We start from the raw sequence: 18,204 nt of genomic DNA, 5'->3' as shown, positions 1-18,204 counted from the left end.
TATTTATACACGCACACACCCTTTTAAGTGTTCATTGTGTTAGAAATCTACTTAGAGTGGTGGTTCTCTGTGTGTAATGCTGAGAACTTGTTAGAAATATAAGATGTAGAGAAGCAGAAACTCTGGGTGGGATTCCCTAATGTGTTTTAACATCCTTTCCATGTGGTTACATGTAGGGTAAAGTTTATGATCCACTGATTAGAATTATGTTCTTCACAGTTAATTTTTAGCACCATTACACATGTTAAGAAGCACAGGAACCCCATCTAACTGAAACCTCCAGCTTCTAATTTTTACTTCAAATCAAAATATTTTTAAAAGTTATATGCTCAATTGACTTAGTCAACAAAAGGATTTCTTTGGAGACTGTTGTCAAGGCAATATTTGAGTAGCTAACATTTATTGAACACTTATTATGTGAATGGTACTTGACATTTATGAACTCATTTAAGCCTTATAACAACTGCATGAAGAACCAAGACCCAGAGAGCTTCGGTAAATTGCTTAAGGTCACAAAACTGGTGAGTGGCAGATGCAAGTTTTAAACTCCTGCAAGGCTGACTACAGAACCATTACCACTATTCTCTTTGTGTTAAGGGTGCTTTGTGCAGAAAACTTAATAAAAATGATCATAAATAAAGAAATTTAGTAATTATTTTTCCAGCTTCTTCAGGGATAGAAACGTGATAGATAGATGATAAGTAGATACATACTTAGTTTTGGTGTTTATAGATAATACAGCTTTTCATGATATCCTTTTTTGTTATCACCAATTTATTTTTGGTTTGTTTTTTAAACTAGTATTAGAAAAAAAATGGACTTTATTGACCATAAAATAAAATAAAAATTAAATTAGATTCATATTGTATTATTAATGCTTAAATAATACCACTGAAAAATAAATAAAAATCGATGTAAAAAGAATGTACTGTTTTGGCTGTGTTGGGTAGCAACCTTCTAAGATTGTTTACTCTTCTAAGCAATCAGAGAAAACTTCTCTTCTTCTAATGAATCACAAAAGGAAGCCCGAGATTGGGTAGGACCTGGCAGTCCCTTGGTGTCACACATGGGGTCTGGAGGAAATTTTTGTGCTTTGTGAAACACCATTGAAAACTTTTCTTAACATTATGTTTTTACTCCAATTATTTGGTTTCTTTCTCAGGTGTGGTTTGAGCAGTCACATACAAATCCTGGCCCCTCAGATCCCTTCTCTGCTGTGTCATTGCGATTGCTTGGCCTCACCAAAGTTTCTGAGGGTTTTTGATGATGAGATCAGGCTCATACATATTTTGAGTGTTATATGGGTACTGGCTCTATTTCTAAGATGTGAGTTTCCAACGGGAGAAATTAGTTCTTAATTAATTAGACCATTCCTTTTTACTGTTTCTCTTAATAGCCTGAACAGGAACTTAACTTTTTGACAAGGTTGATTTGATCATTAGCAGAGGGCTTTGCAGTTAGTCCTGCAAACCCCCTCTCCCACCCCCTCAAAATGGAAATGAATTCTTAACAAATAAAATGTTATTATGCTAAGCAGGACCCACGTGTTCCTATTCATTAATAGTGAGTACTCTCACAAATTTTCAGTCACCATTGCAATAAATCAGTTCAGGCAAGGATCATCTATGGATGCAAAAATCATTGACTGAAAGGTTCTTGATGAATAGAATACAGTATTAGCAGTCTCACAGATAATTTATTCATTTAAAAGGGAGGAGGACACATTCACATTGGAGAAATCTGGCAGACTCTTTCTTAATCAAGTCCTCACACTGAAAATTGCCTAACTGAGCTAAACTAATATCATGAGTTTCACGATACGTTGCAGTGGGCAGGACACAGCATCATGCATCGTGATCTCTCCGCCATATTGTTGAATCTGAACCTAATCATGAGACAAAGCCAGATTATTGAATTATTTTGTAAGACACTTAGCCTATTTTTTTTTTTTAAAGTCAGTTTTTTTTATTTTTTGTATTTTTCTGAAGCTGGAAACGGGGAGAGACAGTCAGTCAGACTCCCGCATGCGCCCGACCGGGATCCACCCAGCACGCCCACCAGGGGCGATGCTCTGCCCACCAGGGGGCAATGCTCTGCCCCTCCGGGGCGTCGCTCTGCCCCAACCAGAGCCACTCTAGTGCCTGGGGAAGAGGCCAAGGAGCCATCCCCAGCGCCCGGGCCATCTTTGCTCCAATAGAGCCTTGGCTGCGGGAGGGGAAGAGACAGACAGAGAGGAGGGGGGGAGGTGGAGAAGCAAATGGGCGCTTCTCCTATGTGCCCTGGCCGGGAATTGAACCCGGGTCCCCTGCATGCCAGGCCGACGCTCTACCGCTGAGCCAACCGGCCAGGGCCTTAAAGTCAGTTTCATCACTGAGATCACTGGTTCGAAACCCTGGACCTGCCTGGTCAAGGCACATGCGGGAGTTGATGCTTCCTGCTCCTCCCCCCTTCTCTCTCTCTCTCTCTCTCTCTCTCTTTCTCTCTTCCTCTCTCTCTCTTCTCTAAAAAAATGAATACATAAATTAAAAAATGTTAAAAGTCAGTTTCATGAAAGATGAACATTAATAAAAAAAGAAAAAAGAAAGAAAAAATAAATTAAAAAAGAGACTAAAAGACATGTCATTTCAATGTGTGATCTTTGATTGGATTCTGAATGGGAATTAACACAATTTATAAATCAAAATTAGTGACACTGCTGGTAAAACATGAGCATGCATGCATATTAGATAATACTGTACCATGTTAAATTTTTTTGATGTGAGAATGATATCAAAACATAAGGAGTTCTTAGGAGATGCAGGATGAAGTGTATGGAAGAGAAGTTTCTGTAACATCTTTCAAATGCTTTAAGTGCTTTAACAAACAGAATGTATAATTTTAAACATATTGACAAAATGTAGATTTTGCTGTTGTTAAACACCTAGCCTTCTCCCATCCCCTTTTTGACTCATTTCTGGCCTTCTGCGTCTGAGTCAAGTTTGGATAGTTCTTTGAGTCCTCTCTTGCTGCTTAAGTCTACTTGCTTTTGTTTCTTTGATTGAAGGGTAGTTATTTTAAAGCTCTAACCTTACTGCACTAAATGAACATTTTATATATAAGCTATAGAATTTGACCATAGCCTTAAAAATGAACAAACTCATTTGAGTGCTCACACCTATCTTCTGTTTGTTATTTGAGAAAGAGAGAGAGAGAAAGAAAGAAAGAGAGAGAGAGAGCACAGAATGTTGGCCATTGATGAATCTGGGTACAGGGTTTGTGGCTGGAGTTCATTTTACTGCCTCTTCAACTTTCATATGAATTTATTTTTAGATAAGATTTTGGATATAAGAAAATGAGTGAATAGATACTACCATTGAATACTCGGTCATAGATCAGTACTGGTGTCCTCGACTGTCACTTGTAGTTAGCAGATAAGCAATACGTGGGCTAAAACGTGACCCATCTACAGTCAGACTCTTGGGAATGGCCTCACAGGCTGTACATTTTGATTCTGAACTCTGGTTTAAAGTCTGCTCCTATGAATTTACAGTGGGGGTGTCATCACTCTATCATTGTACTAGTGGCAATAAGAATTTTGACTTCCCAAGTCATAAGAAGCCCTGATTCTGGTTTGGTGAACTTTTATCATATATTGTATGTATTTATTGAGTGAATGAAAATAATTATCTGATAGAAAACATCTTATAAATGACTTATTCAGGTGGATTTTCTAGCTCTTAGTGAAAGGACACCTTTTATACCTTACCTCTTACCCTCTCACCCAGCTTCATGCGCCAGCCATCGCTTCAGCAGCCACCTCTGCTCAGGGATGACCCAGTGCACCTGGCCTCCGCTCCAGTGCCGTTCTCTCACTCGCTGTCTGGGCTCCTCTGCCACGAGGGAGTTTATAACCCCCTAGGCAACTGTAAACCCACCCCTTAGTGGGAAGATATGAGGCACATTGCACAGGACTCCCCGGGAGGCTTTCAGGAGAATGGAGACCTGCAGACCTACTTGCCTGCTGTGTTGCTGACCAGCTCCAGCAGCACCTCTGAATTGCCTTTCCCTCCTCCTCGGCTTACCTCCTCCAGTCCTTCATGACTGCTTCTTGGGAGCTGCGTGCAAGTCTTTGTACCAGACTCTGATTTTTGGCAGAACTTGAACAAAGACAAGGGCATCTCTCTAGCTATGTTTGAAGAATGTGAGAACTGTTGTTCTCTCAATGAGCACTTTGTAAGAGGTTGTGTGGTGTCTAGAAAAGCAGTAGGCAAAGAGTCAGTGGAGTCTCCTTTTTGTTACTTGGTCTCTGGCAGGTCATTTAGCCATTAGGTGACTATAAAGCTACATTGACAAGGAGTTAAGGAGAAGATACCTTGATATGTGTGTAGGATTCTTTTAGCTGTTATAGGATGGTGGCCTCTGGTGTCTAGTATTAAGTGTTGAGATCAGCAAGATAGTCTCTGAATCTAGATGCGCTTAGAGAGTAGATGAGAATTCCAGAGAAGGCTTGTTGGTGGGGCTTGGGAGGACTTCAGTTACTTAAACTGAGACATAAAATAGAGACTCTGTAGTGACAAAGAGGCCTCTTCTAATCCATTGTGGGGACTAAAAACATGTAGGAGCAGAGCTCTTATCAGAAGGCCAGGTAAGGTGACAATGGAGGTCTTGGTGCAAAATCCCACCACATTAGGCTGGAACTTAGTAAATTGTATCAACCTAATATGAGAAACTAAAATTGAGAGCAGTCCCAATCAGAAGGATGGGGGAATTAAGAGGCTGGATCCCAACTGAAGTCTTGCCTGTACAGGCTAGTTGCACACTATAATTACTTGTTCTGTTTTATAGCTCAGGATAATTCTGTGACTTCGAGTCTCTGTGGTTAGATATCCAGCTACTTAGAGTCTGCGCAGTTGAGGCAGTTTCTGCTATAGTACAGATGTCACAGACATTATTAAATCCCGTCTCTACTGATGTCACCGTGGAACACTTAATGAATGATGCTTTCCTTAAGAATAATTAACAATAACTGTACTATTCATATTAATTTATAGTTACTGGTTGCTATAATTAAGGCTATTTATGAAAATTATCGTAATTAAAGCACTTTATCACGTATAAAGTATTTTTCGCATCTTTTAATATCCTTCTGGCTTAGGTATGGAAGATACTATTGTCCTTGTTTTATAGATGAGGAAACTATGGCCCAGGAAAGAATTTAACCAGACTACATTCCACTGCCCTTACCAGTACTGTACTAGGTATAGGTATATAGAAATACACTTATCAAATTCATATTTATTATAATATTTTATATCTTCATGTAAGAGAACAAGTTTACATATCTCTCAGTTGCCTTCCACAACAATAATGTTCTCCTTTACCTTTTTCTGTCAGGACCTAGTGTCAGAATATTCACAAGAATTCTAAATGTGTAAGAGATTTTCTTCTTAATAATACTGCAATATTTCATAGTTATTAATACTAAATGGGAGGGATTAATCCCTGGTAGAGGGATTAACACCTTTAAAGCATCTGTTTCCAGGGCAAAGACCTACTGGCTTTGTTGGGTTTGCTCAAACTGGGAATTTGGATTCTGAGAAAACATAATCAACCTGTCATTTCACTGACTTTTTTTTTGTTTTGTTTTGTTTTGTTTTTGGCTACGGCAACAGAGCTGAGGAAAATCTCTCATTTTCTACAAGGGCACCCTTCAGATAGGGGCCATCCACAGAGACCCACAGGTGTGCACACTGAGCCTTTTGGCACTAGAATATCCTTTATTGTACTCTGAGGCATTTTTACCAAAAAGATATCAATATGAAAAGGGTTAGGACCTATGATAGCATATGTCATTATCCATTCATTTATTTATTTAAACGTATTTATTGAGTATTTTCATGGATCAGGCCCTCAGCAAGAATCTAGGGAATCAGCAAGAAGCAGAACCAAGTTTTTACCCTCATGAAGCTTACATTCCCTAGGGGAGACTGATGATAGACAGACACACATAAAAGTTCATGTTAGATCATGCTAGATGTTATGAGAAAAATAGAACAGGTGAGGAGATACAGTGCCATAGAGAGGACCTGCAAATACATTAAGAAGGAGAAAATGATGAGAAGGCTGCTTTAGATGTGACAGAAAATAACCATAAGTAAAGAGGGATCAGAAAGATGGATACCAGCTGTCCCCGGGGCAGGCAGCAATCACTAGGTTTGGTTCCAAGGGGCCTGGGCCACAGCTTCATAGACTTTGGTATTGTCATTGTGCTGGGTTGAACTCATGCTGGCTAAATTCACAAGGGACTGATGTACCAGATCCCCTTAGGGCTGTGATGCAGAGACAGGTGGTTTGTATGGCAGGCTACTAGGAGAAAAGGAACCAGTGGTCTTTTTTTTTTTTTTTGTATTTTTCTGAAGTTGGAAACGGGGAGGCAGTCAGACAGACTCCCGCATGCGCCCGACCGGGATCCACAGGCATGCCCACCAGGGGGCGATGCTCCACTCATCTGGGGCATTGCTCTGTTGCAACCAGAGCCATTCTAGCACCTGAGGCAGAGGCCATAGAGCCATCCTCAGCGCCTGGGCCAACTTTGCTCCAATGGAGCCTTGGCTGCGGGAGGGGAAGAGAGAGACAGAGAGGAAGGAGAGGGGGAGAGGTGGAGAAGCAGATGGGTGCTTCTCCTGTGTGCCCTGGCCGGGAATCAAACCCGGGACTCCCGCACGCCAGGCCGACGCTCTACCAATGAGCCAACTGGCCAGGGTGGAACTAGTGGTCTTAATAGACAATTCTATCATACTATCATTGCCTGAGGCAACATATTTACTAAAAAGATAGATTTGCATAGATTGTAAGGTTTAATGCTAGCTTGTCAGGGTATCCTATTTTTGGTTGTTGTTCAGCATAGTCTGGTTTCTTGATTAATGCTTTTCTAACCTTTTTTAAGGTACTGTCTTGCTATTTAATTGCCTTAGACAAGTTCAATATGGTTGATTAGATTGCACTAACTTCCCATTATTTTATTTATATTGAGTCTTGCTGCTGATGCATTTTCGTTTCTTGATGGTGTCTTTAAGAAATGCTCCCATTAAAATCATGATCATTACTACTTTGTAAAAGGGCCACCTCACTTTATATTTTCTTGTCTTAAGCCCTAAGCAAACTGTTTGTTTCCTCCCACCTTCTTCCAATGCCTGGGGACGCCCTTGTGGTAGTGTTACTGTCTTCTCACTTCTTATGATTCCGAGTGCAGGTAGAAGCTGGTGCCCTGGATAACATGGGGCATTGACATGTTATTTCCACAAAGCTCCAGCTTCAGAATCAGTGACCACTGCCCCGTGCTTCCTCTACAGCCCCTTCACCAGAACCCTAAGCGACCTCATTCTAGTTCATCTTTTAGACTCCTTGCTTGGAACTTGCCATCTCTGTCTATCACACAGACACACCTAACATCCATGGATTCCTCTTCCTGGACTGTAAGTCGTCCACCCCTGCCCTCCCTGTTCCAACTAAAATGTCATTCTAAGTAGTGGTCTCTGAACACAACAAACTTGCCACATCTTCCCAGCTGGATCTGCCTCTTGAATACAGGATGGGGACATTTACTTACTTTTACTTTTATACCCATCAGAAAGTAAGTGTGTGGCCTTAGGAAAATCACCTGATACCTCTCAGTTTTCTCACTTGTCAAAAAGGGATAATTCTACTTCAGACTACCTCACTGATATTTTATAAGGGGGGGGGGGTGTTGAAAACCTAGGATAAAGCCACACCGTCACTTGAAAAACTTGAACTCAGACTAGTAGCAATGGAAACTGAAAATTTCATGTTTGAACACATCTGTGTTGCTTCTGACAGGGAAATCCTGGAGGCAAGACCTTGGAGGAGAGACGCTCCAGCCTGGATGCTGAGATCGACTCGCTGACCAGCATCTTGGCTGACCTTGAATGCAGCTCCCCCTACAAGCCTCGGCTGCCACAGGTAAGAGCCGTTCCCTATGTCTCCTCATGGCCAACTACGAACAGTTTGAGGATCTAAAAGTCCAGGCTGCTGCTGCTCATAGTCCTAACTTTTTTTTTTTTTGTCTTCTCAGAGTCAGTGGTCTAAGTTGTCTTTTTATTTAATATCAACGTGTTTGTTTACAGGCAAAACCACTTAAAGTTAATTTTATTAATATTGTCTTTAAGATACCACATTATACAAAAAGCTTATGAAAATTAAATATCTTTCTCTTCCATGGCCCTGCTCTTTCTTTGGCTTTGAGTCAGTGGGTATATTGTTGCATGCTCTTACAGTCCCACAAACAGGATTTGGTGTGGCCATGTCAAAGGTAAGGTGAGGGCTTCATCTTCTGTAAAGAATTTTTTTAGGTTGGATCTGTAAGGTGGCTTCCATATTTTTTTTTATTATTATTTATTCATTCATTCATTCATTTGTTTATTTGTTTGTTTGTTTCTTCATTCATTTTAGAGAGGAGAGACAGAGAGAGAGACAGAAAAAGAGAGAGAAGGGGAGAGGAGCAGGAAGCATCAACTCCTATATGTGCCTTGACTAAGCAAGCCCAGGGTTTTGAACTGGTGACCTCAGTGTTTCTTGTTGATGCTTTCTGCACTGTGCCGCCACAGGTCAGGCATGTGGCTCCGTCTTTTAGTGGTGGTTGTATATGAAGCAATGAAGGATGTGCGCATGCATATTTTCTTTGGAGCTGTTTCTCTGCCTCAGATTCCTAAGAGTGGGATTTCTACCTTGAAGAATATAACCACTTGATTTTTCTTTCCAAAGGTTGTATAGCTTATATTGACAGTTTGAATATACCATTTTCTCCTCAGCCTCACCAGAATTTGGTGATAGCCATTAGTCTACATTTTTTAAATGCAAATGGTGCTGTTATCTGTTTTTTTATGCATTATTATTATTATTACTATACCTACGTTGGAGCTTGGATATTTTTCTGCATTGTAGTTTACCATCTGCATGCAGAAGCTGAACTTCTGTTGCTAATGGACATTCCCTGTCCCTCTCAGGGCTGGAGGTGGTAATGGGAAATTGGTTTTAGGGCTTCTGGGTCCTCAGAAGATAGCCAGCACGACTCTAGATGCAAACATTGGACTGATACTGTGATCACTGTGCTGTTTGACTCTTGTGTGATGCTTGTTTGGTTTAGTGACAGTGCATACGGCATGCTGAGTTTCACTCCAGTTCTTGAACTGCAGCTCCTGGATTCACAATGACTTCTTTCATAAATTTACAAACCAGCCCTGTTTCTCTGCTGTCCGTCATTTCAACACTGAACTGCACATAAGGTGGCAGTGCTTTCCTCTTTAGACATATTACTATTACTTTTTCTAGACATATAACGGGACTGTCAGCCATGTGCGTGCACAAGCAAAACCCCCTGGAGCTTGGCTCTTCCTTAGTTCTCTTCACTCTTGGCCCCAGCAGACCTGTTCGTAGTGGAAATGCACTTCATTTCTATAAACATGCTGAGCTGCAGGCATGGAACAGGCACGATGTTCTTTTGGGGAAACTATTAGGCGAAGTAAATTGGATGGTAGAATAGAAAATTAATAGGACCCCGTTGTCATCATTTAGAAGCCCATTATATTATAAGTTAAACTATGGCAGATACTTCACAGACATACGAAAGACAGTGGTATATACTTGTGAAGGTGACAGAATACAAAAAGAGTTTTCAGAAGACTTGTGTGTTCAGATTGTGGGGTGGGTGGGAGACCAATGATGGAGAGAGTGGTAAAGAACAACCTGAGCAAAGGAGAAGAAGGTCCCTGCTGCTGGTGGCTGTGCACCAGGCCACTGAAGCCTAGCAGTGGCTGTGGAACTGGGAGGTTTCCTAAAGACAGCCTGGGGACAATTTTGAATGCTGGATAAGATGTGGGCTTATCTGTTAAAGACATTGGGGAATAGCGGAAGGTTCTCTAGCTGGGGAAGCTAAATTTCATCCCAGACAAGGAGCACAGAAACAAAATGGATGTGGAAAGAGTTTGCCACTAAAATCACCTGTCTATGACCCCCTCCCTTTAAAAAATAAGTTTTTACTTAATCTATTTTTTTATCCTCAATTTTATACCTTAATATGTACTGGGGAGCTTCTGCTTAGAGGATTTTGCTTAATGTAGCCTGCATTCCTTAAGGTTGTGCCTATAAAAACCGGCCACAAAGCACTGGGTTTATTCAGCAGTATTTTAATGGGTTTATTCAGCAGCAACATTTTTGTTTGTTGTCTTACTGTGCACAAACTCATAATCACTGCTGTTGGGTCAGTTTTACTGGTCATAAAGCTCTCTTCACGTATATTGTCACTTGAGTAAGACATAGATGTCTCAACGCTGAGGCGCTGGGGATGTGCTGCTTGTGCAGTTGAGGAACCTGAGACCTAGCAGACAGTGGACTTGCCTGAGGACATGTGACTGCAGAGTGAGCACAGCTGGCCTCTGAACTTACACCTGGTTTTGATTTTAAGTTTTAGGACCAGATTGAGGATGTCAGTATTTTTTTAAAATATTTTTATCAATGACAAAAATCTATGAAACTGTCATATGAGTCACAGTGTCCCTGGAGGCTTTCTCATAAAAAGAAAAACATTCAGAAGTTTTAAGATATTAATAAGCATAATATTTAAGTAGAATAAATTAATCTGTGTACTTTCAATGAGCATGTTTCATTCAGAAATTAAAGAGTGTATCTTTTTTAACTTTTTTATTATTCTAATTTAGGAAAACAAGGGTTAATTGCGAGTGTTACAACTCATTCTTCTGAATTATCTTCACTCTGGTGGAACTGAATAAGATGTCTTAGTATTTATTGGTTAACATAATTATATGTTGTTAGAATAATAATCACCAAAAATATTAAAAATATATGCCAAAAGAGATATCTGTAGTAGATGTTGTGTTGTAATTAAAAGGTACTTGAAAAGTCTAGAAATGTGGACTGTGAATGTCTAACTTTAAAGTTGTCATTTTTGATTCAAAGCAAATGACAACACCCGGTGAATCACCTGACTACTTAAAGTAGGCTACTAGGTCTGTGATTTCTCATTACTGAAGCCTGTGTCCTGTGCTTTCCCAAAGCCCCCGCTGAATCACCTTTGTGAGGCTGCTCTGACTAATGGATTTAGGGAATGTTTGTAACGTTGGAGGTCCGAAGGCGCTCTAGTCACATAACAAACTTGAAAAATGTTTAAGCACTTGAAAATAGAGTTTATGGAGCATTTTTCTCCTTTTTCCAAAGGAGCATTTTCTACTCTGAGGTTTTCTAATTTTAGTTCTGTTCAACTATTTATTTTACATTTTTACTTGGGAAATGTGGCTTAATTTTATATTTTTATTCATTCACCTAACATTTATTGAGATCTCATTATGGATCAGGCATTAGAAATATAAAAGTATCATTAGGTCCTTGCTCTGGAATAATTCTTCCTTTTATAGCAGAAGACAAACACAGAAATAATTAAGGAGGCTACAAAAGAGGGCTTTGGTGTGCTACTGCAACTATCATGTGAGTCACTAGAGTTGAAATTATTGGAAAATAAAAAATGGGAATATTAACGTTACATTAATACTTTTCTAGGGAAGTGCACAGAGCAGGGAGTATTTGAGTTCACTTGGCTGCATGTGTAGTGGTGAGGAAGGCATAGAATTCTCGGTATGAGAATAACAGTAATGAGAAAATCAAGGAATGTTGAGAGTGGATGTCTGGGTTTAAGGACATGTCTGTTCAAATGAGACATAGTGTATGTGGAGTGAAAAGGGGATGGACAGATGAGATCACATGCACTTAGTAGCACCTATGTCATCCTTGATGACCAAGAACTCTTGTAGCAAGAGGAAGAATAGTGATAGTGTTTCTTGCTACAGCAGATTAGGGAGTAACTAGTTTAGCAACTGCAGCGCTTTGCAATTAAACTAACTTAGTGTTTGAAACTAAAATTTCTGACCATTAAAAACTGTGTGTTAGGGATTACTTTTTTGAGAACAGAAGTGAGTTTGGAGGTGGCTGTGGGTGAGAGATGCAGACCTAATGTGATCATAGACTGTGAGAGCTGAGGTGGGCCTTTGAGTTCATGGATCCACGCATTTTTTTTGAAGAAGGAAAGGTTTTGCTTAGATAGAGAAAAAGCACACTACTCAGTGAGAAGCAGGAGGGCTGAGTTTTTCTTTTTCCTGAAACACAACATAATGCTTCTCTGTGGATAATAACAGCAACCAAGGGATAGCCCGTTAGTACAGGTATCTCAATTAGTTTATTCTAATATGTCTCTCTTTTGTGCTGCTTTCTAAAATATGCCTTGGAAACATAATAAAAGAATAGATAAATAAAAAAACATTAACTCAAAGGTACACAGAGAGAGACAGCAGTTTAGTGCCTTTTAAAATTTTTTATTAATTTTTAATTTATTGTGTTTACATGGATTCAAGTGTCCCACTGAATATAACTCCCTCGCCCCCACCCCTGTGTCCCTTTTTATCCCCCTTTGTCCCCCTCCCCTGACTCCCTCCCCACTTTCCTCTAGGATTTGCTGTCCTGTTAGCTACTGTATTTTTTGTTCCATAAGACGTACTTGACCATAAGACACACCTAGGGTTTTAAGGAGGAAAATAAGAAAAAAAATATTCTGAACAAAATGGTGTGTTTAAATATTTAATAAAATACCATATTTTTTGCTCCATAAGAGGCATGGGCATTTTCCCCTCCACTTTTTTGGGGGAAAAGTGCATCTTACGGAGCAAAAAATATGGTATATCTCTGTGTTATGTATATATAATTTCACTAATCCCTTTACCTTCTCTGATCTCATCCCCTCATCCCCCTTCCCTCTGACTGCTGTCCCTCTGGTCCCTGTGACCCCACCTCTGCCTCTATTCTGTTCCTCAGTTCACCATGTTCATTAGATTCCACATATATGTGAGGTCATATGATTTTTTTTTTCTCTGCCTGGCTTCTTTCACTTAGCATAACTATCTCCAGGTCCATCCATGCTGTCACAAAAAATAATATTGCCTTCTTTTTCACAGCCACATAGTATCCCATTGTGTATATGTACCATTGCTTTTTAATCTACTCGTCCACTGACGGACACTTGGGCTGTTTCCAGATCTTCGCTATTGTAAAGAAAGCTACAATAAACATGGGGGGTGCATATCTTCTTTTGAATCTGTGATTTGGTATTCTTAGGATATATTCCTAAAAGTGGGATAGCTGGTCAAAAGGCAGTTCCATTTTTAATTTTTTGAGGAAACCCCATACTGTTTTCCACAGTGGCTGCACAAATCTGCATTCCCACCAGCAGTGCAAGAGAGTTCACTTTTCTCCACACCCTAACCAGCACTTATTGTCTGTGGTTTTGTTAATAAGCACCATTCTGACAGGTGTGAGGTGGTATCTCATTGTGATTTTAATTTACATTTCTCTGATGATTATTAGTGACATTGAACATTTTTTCATGTGCCCGTTGGCCATCTGTATGTCCTCTTTGGAGAAGTGTCTATTCATTTATTTTGCCCATTTTAATTGGATTGTTTACCTTCCTGGTATTGAGTTTTAGAAATTCTTTATAAATTTTGGTTATTAACCCCTTACCAGACATATCAGCAAATATGTTCTCCCATTGTGTGGGTTGCTTTTTCTTTTGCTGTGCAAATCTTTTTATTTCCAATCCCATTTGTTCATTCTGTCCTTTATTTCACTTGCCTGTGGAGATAAATTAACAAAAATATTGCTATGAGGCCCTGGCTGGTTGGCTCAGCGGTAGAGTGTTGGCCCAGCATGTGGAAGTCCTGTGGATTCCCTGTCAGGGCACACAAAAGTGCCCATCTGCTTCTCCACCCTTCCCCGTCTCTTTTCTCTTGATCTCTTTCTTCCTCTCCCACGGCCAAAGCTCCAATGGAGCAAATGTTGGCCTGGGCGCTGTGGATGGCTCCATGGCCTCTGCCTCAGGTGCTAGAATGGCTCTGGTCACAATGCAGCAGCTGCCTAGATGGGCAGAGCATCGCCCTGTAGTAGGCTTGCCAGGTGAATCACAGCCGGGTGCATGCAGGAGTCTGTCTGCCTCCCTGCTTCTCACTTCGGAAAAATACAAAAAACAAAACAAAATATTGCTACAAGAGATATCAGAGAGATTACTACCTATGTTTTCTTCCAAGATGTTTATGGTTTCACAACTTACATTTAAGTCTTTTATCCATTTTGAGTTTATTTTTGTGAATAGTGTAAGTTGGTGGTCTAGTTTCATTTTTTTTTTTTTTTTTGCATACACTTGTCCCATTTTCTCAACACCATTTATTAAATAGAGTGTCTTTCCTCCATTGCATGCTATTACCTCCTTTGTCAAATATCAATTGACCATAAATGCCTAGGTTTATTTCTGTGTTTTTTGTTCTGTTCCATTGATCTATATGCCTGTTCTTATGCTAGTACCAAGCAGTTTTGAGTTATAACTTGATATCAGGAAGTATGATACCTCCCACTATATTCTTCATCTTTAAGATTGCTGTGGCTAATCGTGGCTTTTTTTTGATTCCATATAAATTTTTTGGAATATTTGTTCTATATCTTTGAAGTATGCCATTGGTATTTTAATAGGAATTGCATTGAATTTATAGATTGCTTTGGGTAATATAGACATTTTAATGATGTTTATTCTTCCTATCCATGAACACGGTATATGCTTCTACTTGTTTGTATCTTCCTTGATTTCTTTTATCAATGTTTTAGTTTAGTGTCTTCAAGTGAGTAATATTCCTAGACCACATCGTCTGGCATCATTTGTTCTTAGTACTACAGTTTAGAGTCTCTGGAAGAGCTACATGAGGGGTTGGATTAAAATTCTTTCAATTTCTTAGAAGACAGAGGATAAATCATAGATTTATGATTTTTTTTTCTTCTCTTGGCTAAGCCAGAGCTAGAGTTCTGGTCTTCTAATTCCTGGTATAGAACTGCCTTTCCTTCCCTGCAGTGAGTTTGGCATGGTCGGGGCTGGTGCCCAGATGACATGGAAGAACTTCCAGATATTTTATATTAGTAGTTCATGGTAACTTGGAATTTAGTACCTTTCCAATCAAGTTGCTTTTGAATTGGTCAAATACAATTTTGCTATCTTCATTTAGACTAGTATGAAAAAATTGGAGAGATTTCGGGGATAAGGATTGGGTTGAGCATAGTTTGATAGCCTAGACTCTTAAGTCTGCCAGTATAGAGAGCACTGTCTTCTCAATTCCATGTGGTTGCCTCTCTAAAAAAAGCTCCATTTTTGTGAACTGTATGTGTAACCAGTCTGAGTTTCCTTTCCTTTGTTTATTGTTATTTTTTAAAATTTATTTTGAAGTGAAATGAGAGGCAGGGAGGCAGAGAGAAAGACTCCTGTATGCACCTTGACCAGGATCCACCTGGCAAGCCCCCTACCAGGGGATGCTCTGCCAATCTGGGGCCACTGTACTGGAGGTGAGGCCATGGAGCCATCGTCAGCGCCTGGGGCCAACTTGCTCTAACCATTTGAATCATGATTGCAGGAGAGGAAGGGGGGGGAGAGGAGAGAGAGAAAAGGAGGAGGAGGGAGAAGGGTGGAGAAGCAGATGGTCACTTCTCCTGTGGGCCCTGACCAGGAATTGAACCCAGGACTTCCACATGCTGGGCTGATGCTTTACCGCCAACGAGCTAAGGCCCTTTCCTTTATTTTTAAAATGGGCATGGTAACTACAATGATTCCCCTTTGTGGTAATACCATATTGTTCTAGAGTTTAAAGAAACAAGATGTTGGTTTTAAACAGTGTTTACTCAATCCTTCCCATTTTGTTTTGGGATTATAAATTTGAATCTGGAACTTGTTTTAAAGCTTCATGCCTTTGAAGACTTGAGACTTATCTTTTCTGAATGCTGGTTACCCTATCAATGCTATATCTGCCTTTCCTATTTAAAGCATTTAAAACAGTATTGTGATTTTGGAGTCTGTTTGGGAACTGAGTACATAAATGCTGTTTGGGCACATGTACACGTCTCTAACTGCCATCTCAGCACACCCACGCTGAATTCCTTTCACAGAGCAATAGTCTATGAGGCAACCTGGGAAATTATTTCAGGTGTGTGTGTTGTATGGAAGGCTTTTTATGAGGAATTCACATGGCCTGAGCCTGCGGGCAGCATGATCAGGGTGGGGTCCCGTGTTGGCCTGGATCTGCTCTTCTCTTGTGCTCCCTGTTCTAGCTTGCAAAAGTCAAGAGCAGCCGCAGGGGAGATTAATTAGTAATTACATTTTTAGTTATTTCATAGTATTTAGTGCAACCCAAACATGTGGGCCACTGGGAGGGGAGAGCTCCGACATTCTGACCCCATGGGATGGGATGCTTGTGGACTTCACGGCAGACTGGGACCTTGCTAATTCTCTACTTGACTTCTGGGGAAATGAGATAGGAACGGGGTCTTATGCTGTTGAAAAGAGAATGGGTGTGGAGAGTGTTGTTTTCCTCTTCCTATATTCTCCTGGGGAAAATGTAGGGGCATATTGTGATTTGCTGTAGAAACACACACACACACACACACACACACACACACACACACCACCACCACCACCACCACCACCACCACCACCAGCACCACCACCACCACCACCACAACAAAATGGACATGTCAGTGAATCTGTATTGTCTGCTTACTAATAGCTTTCTTCAAAAGCCCATATAAAAGCTGAAACATTGTAGAAACCTCATACTGGAGTACAGTAAAACAAAAGGTTCAAGGGTACCATTTTATAAGCAAAAAGAATCTGATTCTTTCAATGACCATGTTTAGAAGATCTGGGTGATTTTTGGATTAGTCTGGACCTGCCAGAAAACTTCAACAGTTAAATAGCAATGAGGTGGGGTGGAGGAGTGGCTAGCTGATTCAGATTTGCATGCCATGAGTTTGATGAAGGGCAGTTACTTTTTAGACTGTATATAATTGCATCACAATAACATATATACCCCTCCTTTTTTTAGAAGACGATGTTGGTAGTTGTGTCTTTTGTGATAAGCATGATAAAGTTAGCTTGAAGTCTTTGTTTTGAATGTAACATTTTTACAGTGGAAATTTAGGCTGAAAATCTACCTTGGGTTACATCTTTACAAAAAAGTCTTGCACAGAAATGTCCACGTTACGTGCCCCAGTCTAAGACTGTGCTCAGCATGGATGGTGTAGGTTAGCTCCCAGCAGTAGTCTGGACAACGCTGAGCAGGCATCTGTGCTCACCACCATGGAGAAGCCAGCTCTGCTGGAACTGGGGAGGGATGGGGGTGTCTTCTGTGGTACTCTGGCCATGGTCCCTGTGGAAGCCATTAGTGCTGATTTGTTTGCAAGACCTTGGCTCCAAGATGATTCTTCTACATGACACTGAATCACTCAATTCAGGCATTGGTTTAAAAAGAAATGCACAAAGGTGCCTGTTGAGTTTCTTCATTTTACAGCAGCATCTTAGTGGAAATAATGAGCTCTATGTCCATGCAGAAGCACACATCATATTTGCAAAATTAAAGAACTTTCTTGTCAGGACTGGCTTCTCTGTTTCTTTCTTCCTACAGTTAAATATCTATTTTGTCAGTAGCCTGCATCTGAAACCCCATGGACCCCCCTTTTTAATTTAAGAAGCAACTAAACAACAAAATACAAATCCAGGTATATTTTTTTACTCAAGATGATTAGACTTTACCATGATGAACCCATAGGAGTACTGTGTTTTAAGAGAAAAAGCCATACCTCAGATAAGATAATGTCTCTGTTTCGTCCATTTTGACACCCGTTTCTTTTATAGATTTTGTAGCCAAATTAAAATATAATGCTGATAACAAAGGTCTCTCTAGACAGAAGGTTGGAGGTGGTTAATAACCAATCCTACATATCACCATTTGTCGTAGTGAGTAACTGGTCTGTCCTCCGCACGAAATCTCACACTGACATAGAACTGCGAAGGTTCTTTTCACACTGTGGAAAAATTACTAGGAAAGTCATACATTGCCTTTCAGTGAATATATTAACTACAAATATGAAACTTTCATTTGTTGTGTTATGTAATTTGAACCTACATATTTCTTATAAGATTGTAAACTGGAATTTTATTGAAAGGAAAGATACAATTTGGGCACATAACTGCTGTTGACCCAGCCAGTACCTAAGTGCAGAGAGGTCTGCTTGCAAATTTTAGAAGTTGTCTCTCTTTGGTTCCTGGGCTCTAACTCC

At 40.2% G+C, this 18,204-nt stretch overlaps 1 protein-coding gene across 9 annotated transcripts in view; it reads left to right on the top strand.

The window, feature by feature from the left end:
• LPP (LIM domain containing preferred translocation partner in lipoma) overlaps nt 1–18,204 on the top strand; it is a 728,024-nt gene that overhangs the window by 345,778 nt on the left and 364,042 nt on the right. For all 9 annotated transcript variants that reach the window (XM_066347508.1, XM_066347507.1, XM_066347501.1 and 6 more), the window contains one exon: nt 7,837–7,959. In XM_066347508.1, coding sequence (XP_066203605.1) covers nt 7,837–7,959 — 123 coding nt within the window. The remainder of the gene's footprint in view (nt 1–7,836; nt 7,960–18,204) is intronic.

This window comes from Saccopteryx leptura, chromosome 8 (genome assembly GCF_036850995.1).
Source record: "Saccopteryx leptura isolate mSacLep1 chromosome 8, mSacLep1_pri_phased_curated, whole genome shotgun sequence".
NCBI classification, from domain to species: Eukaryota; Metazoa; Chordata; class Mammalia; order Chiroptera; family Emballonuridae; genus Saccopteryx; species Saccopteryx leptura.
This window is presented reverse-complemented; position numbering and strand designations above follow the sequence as displayed.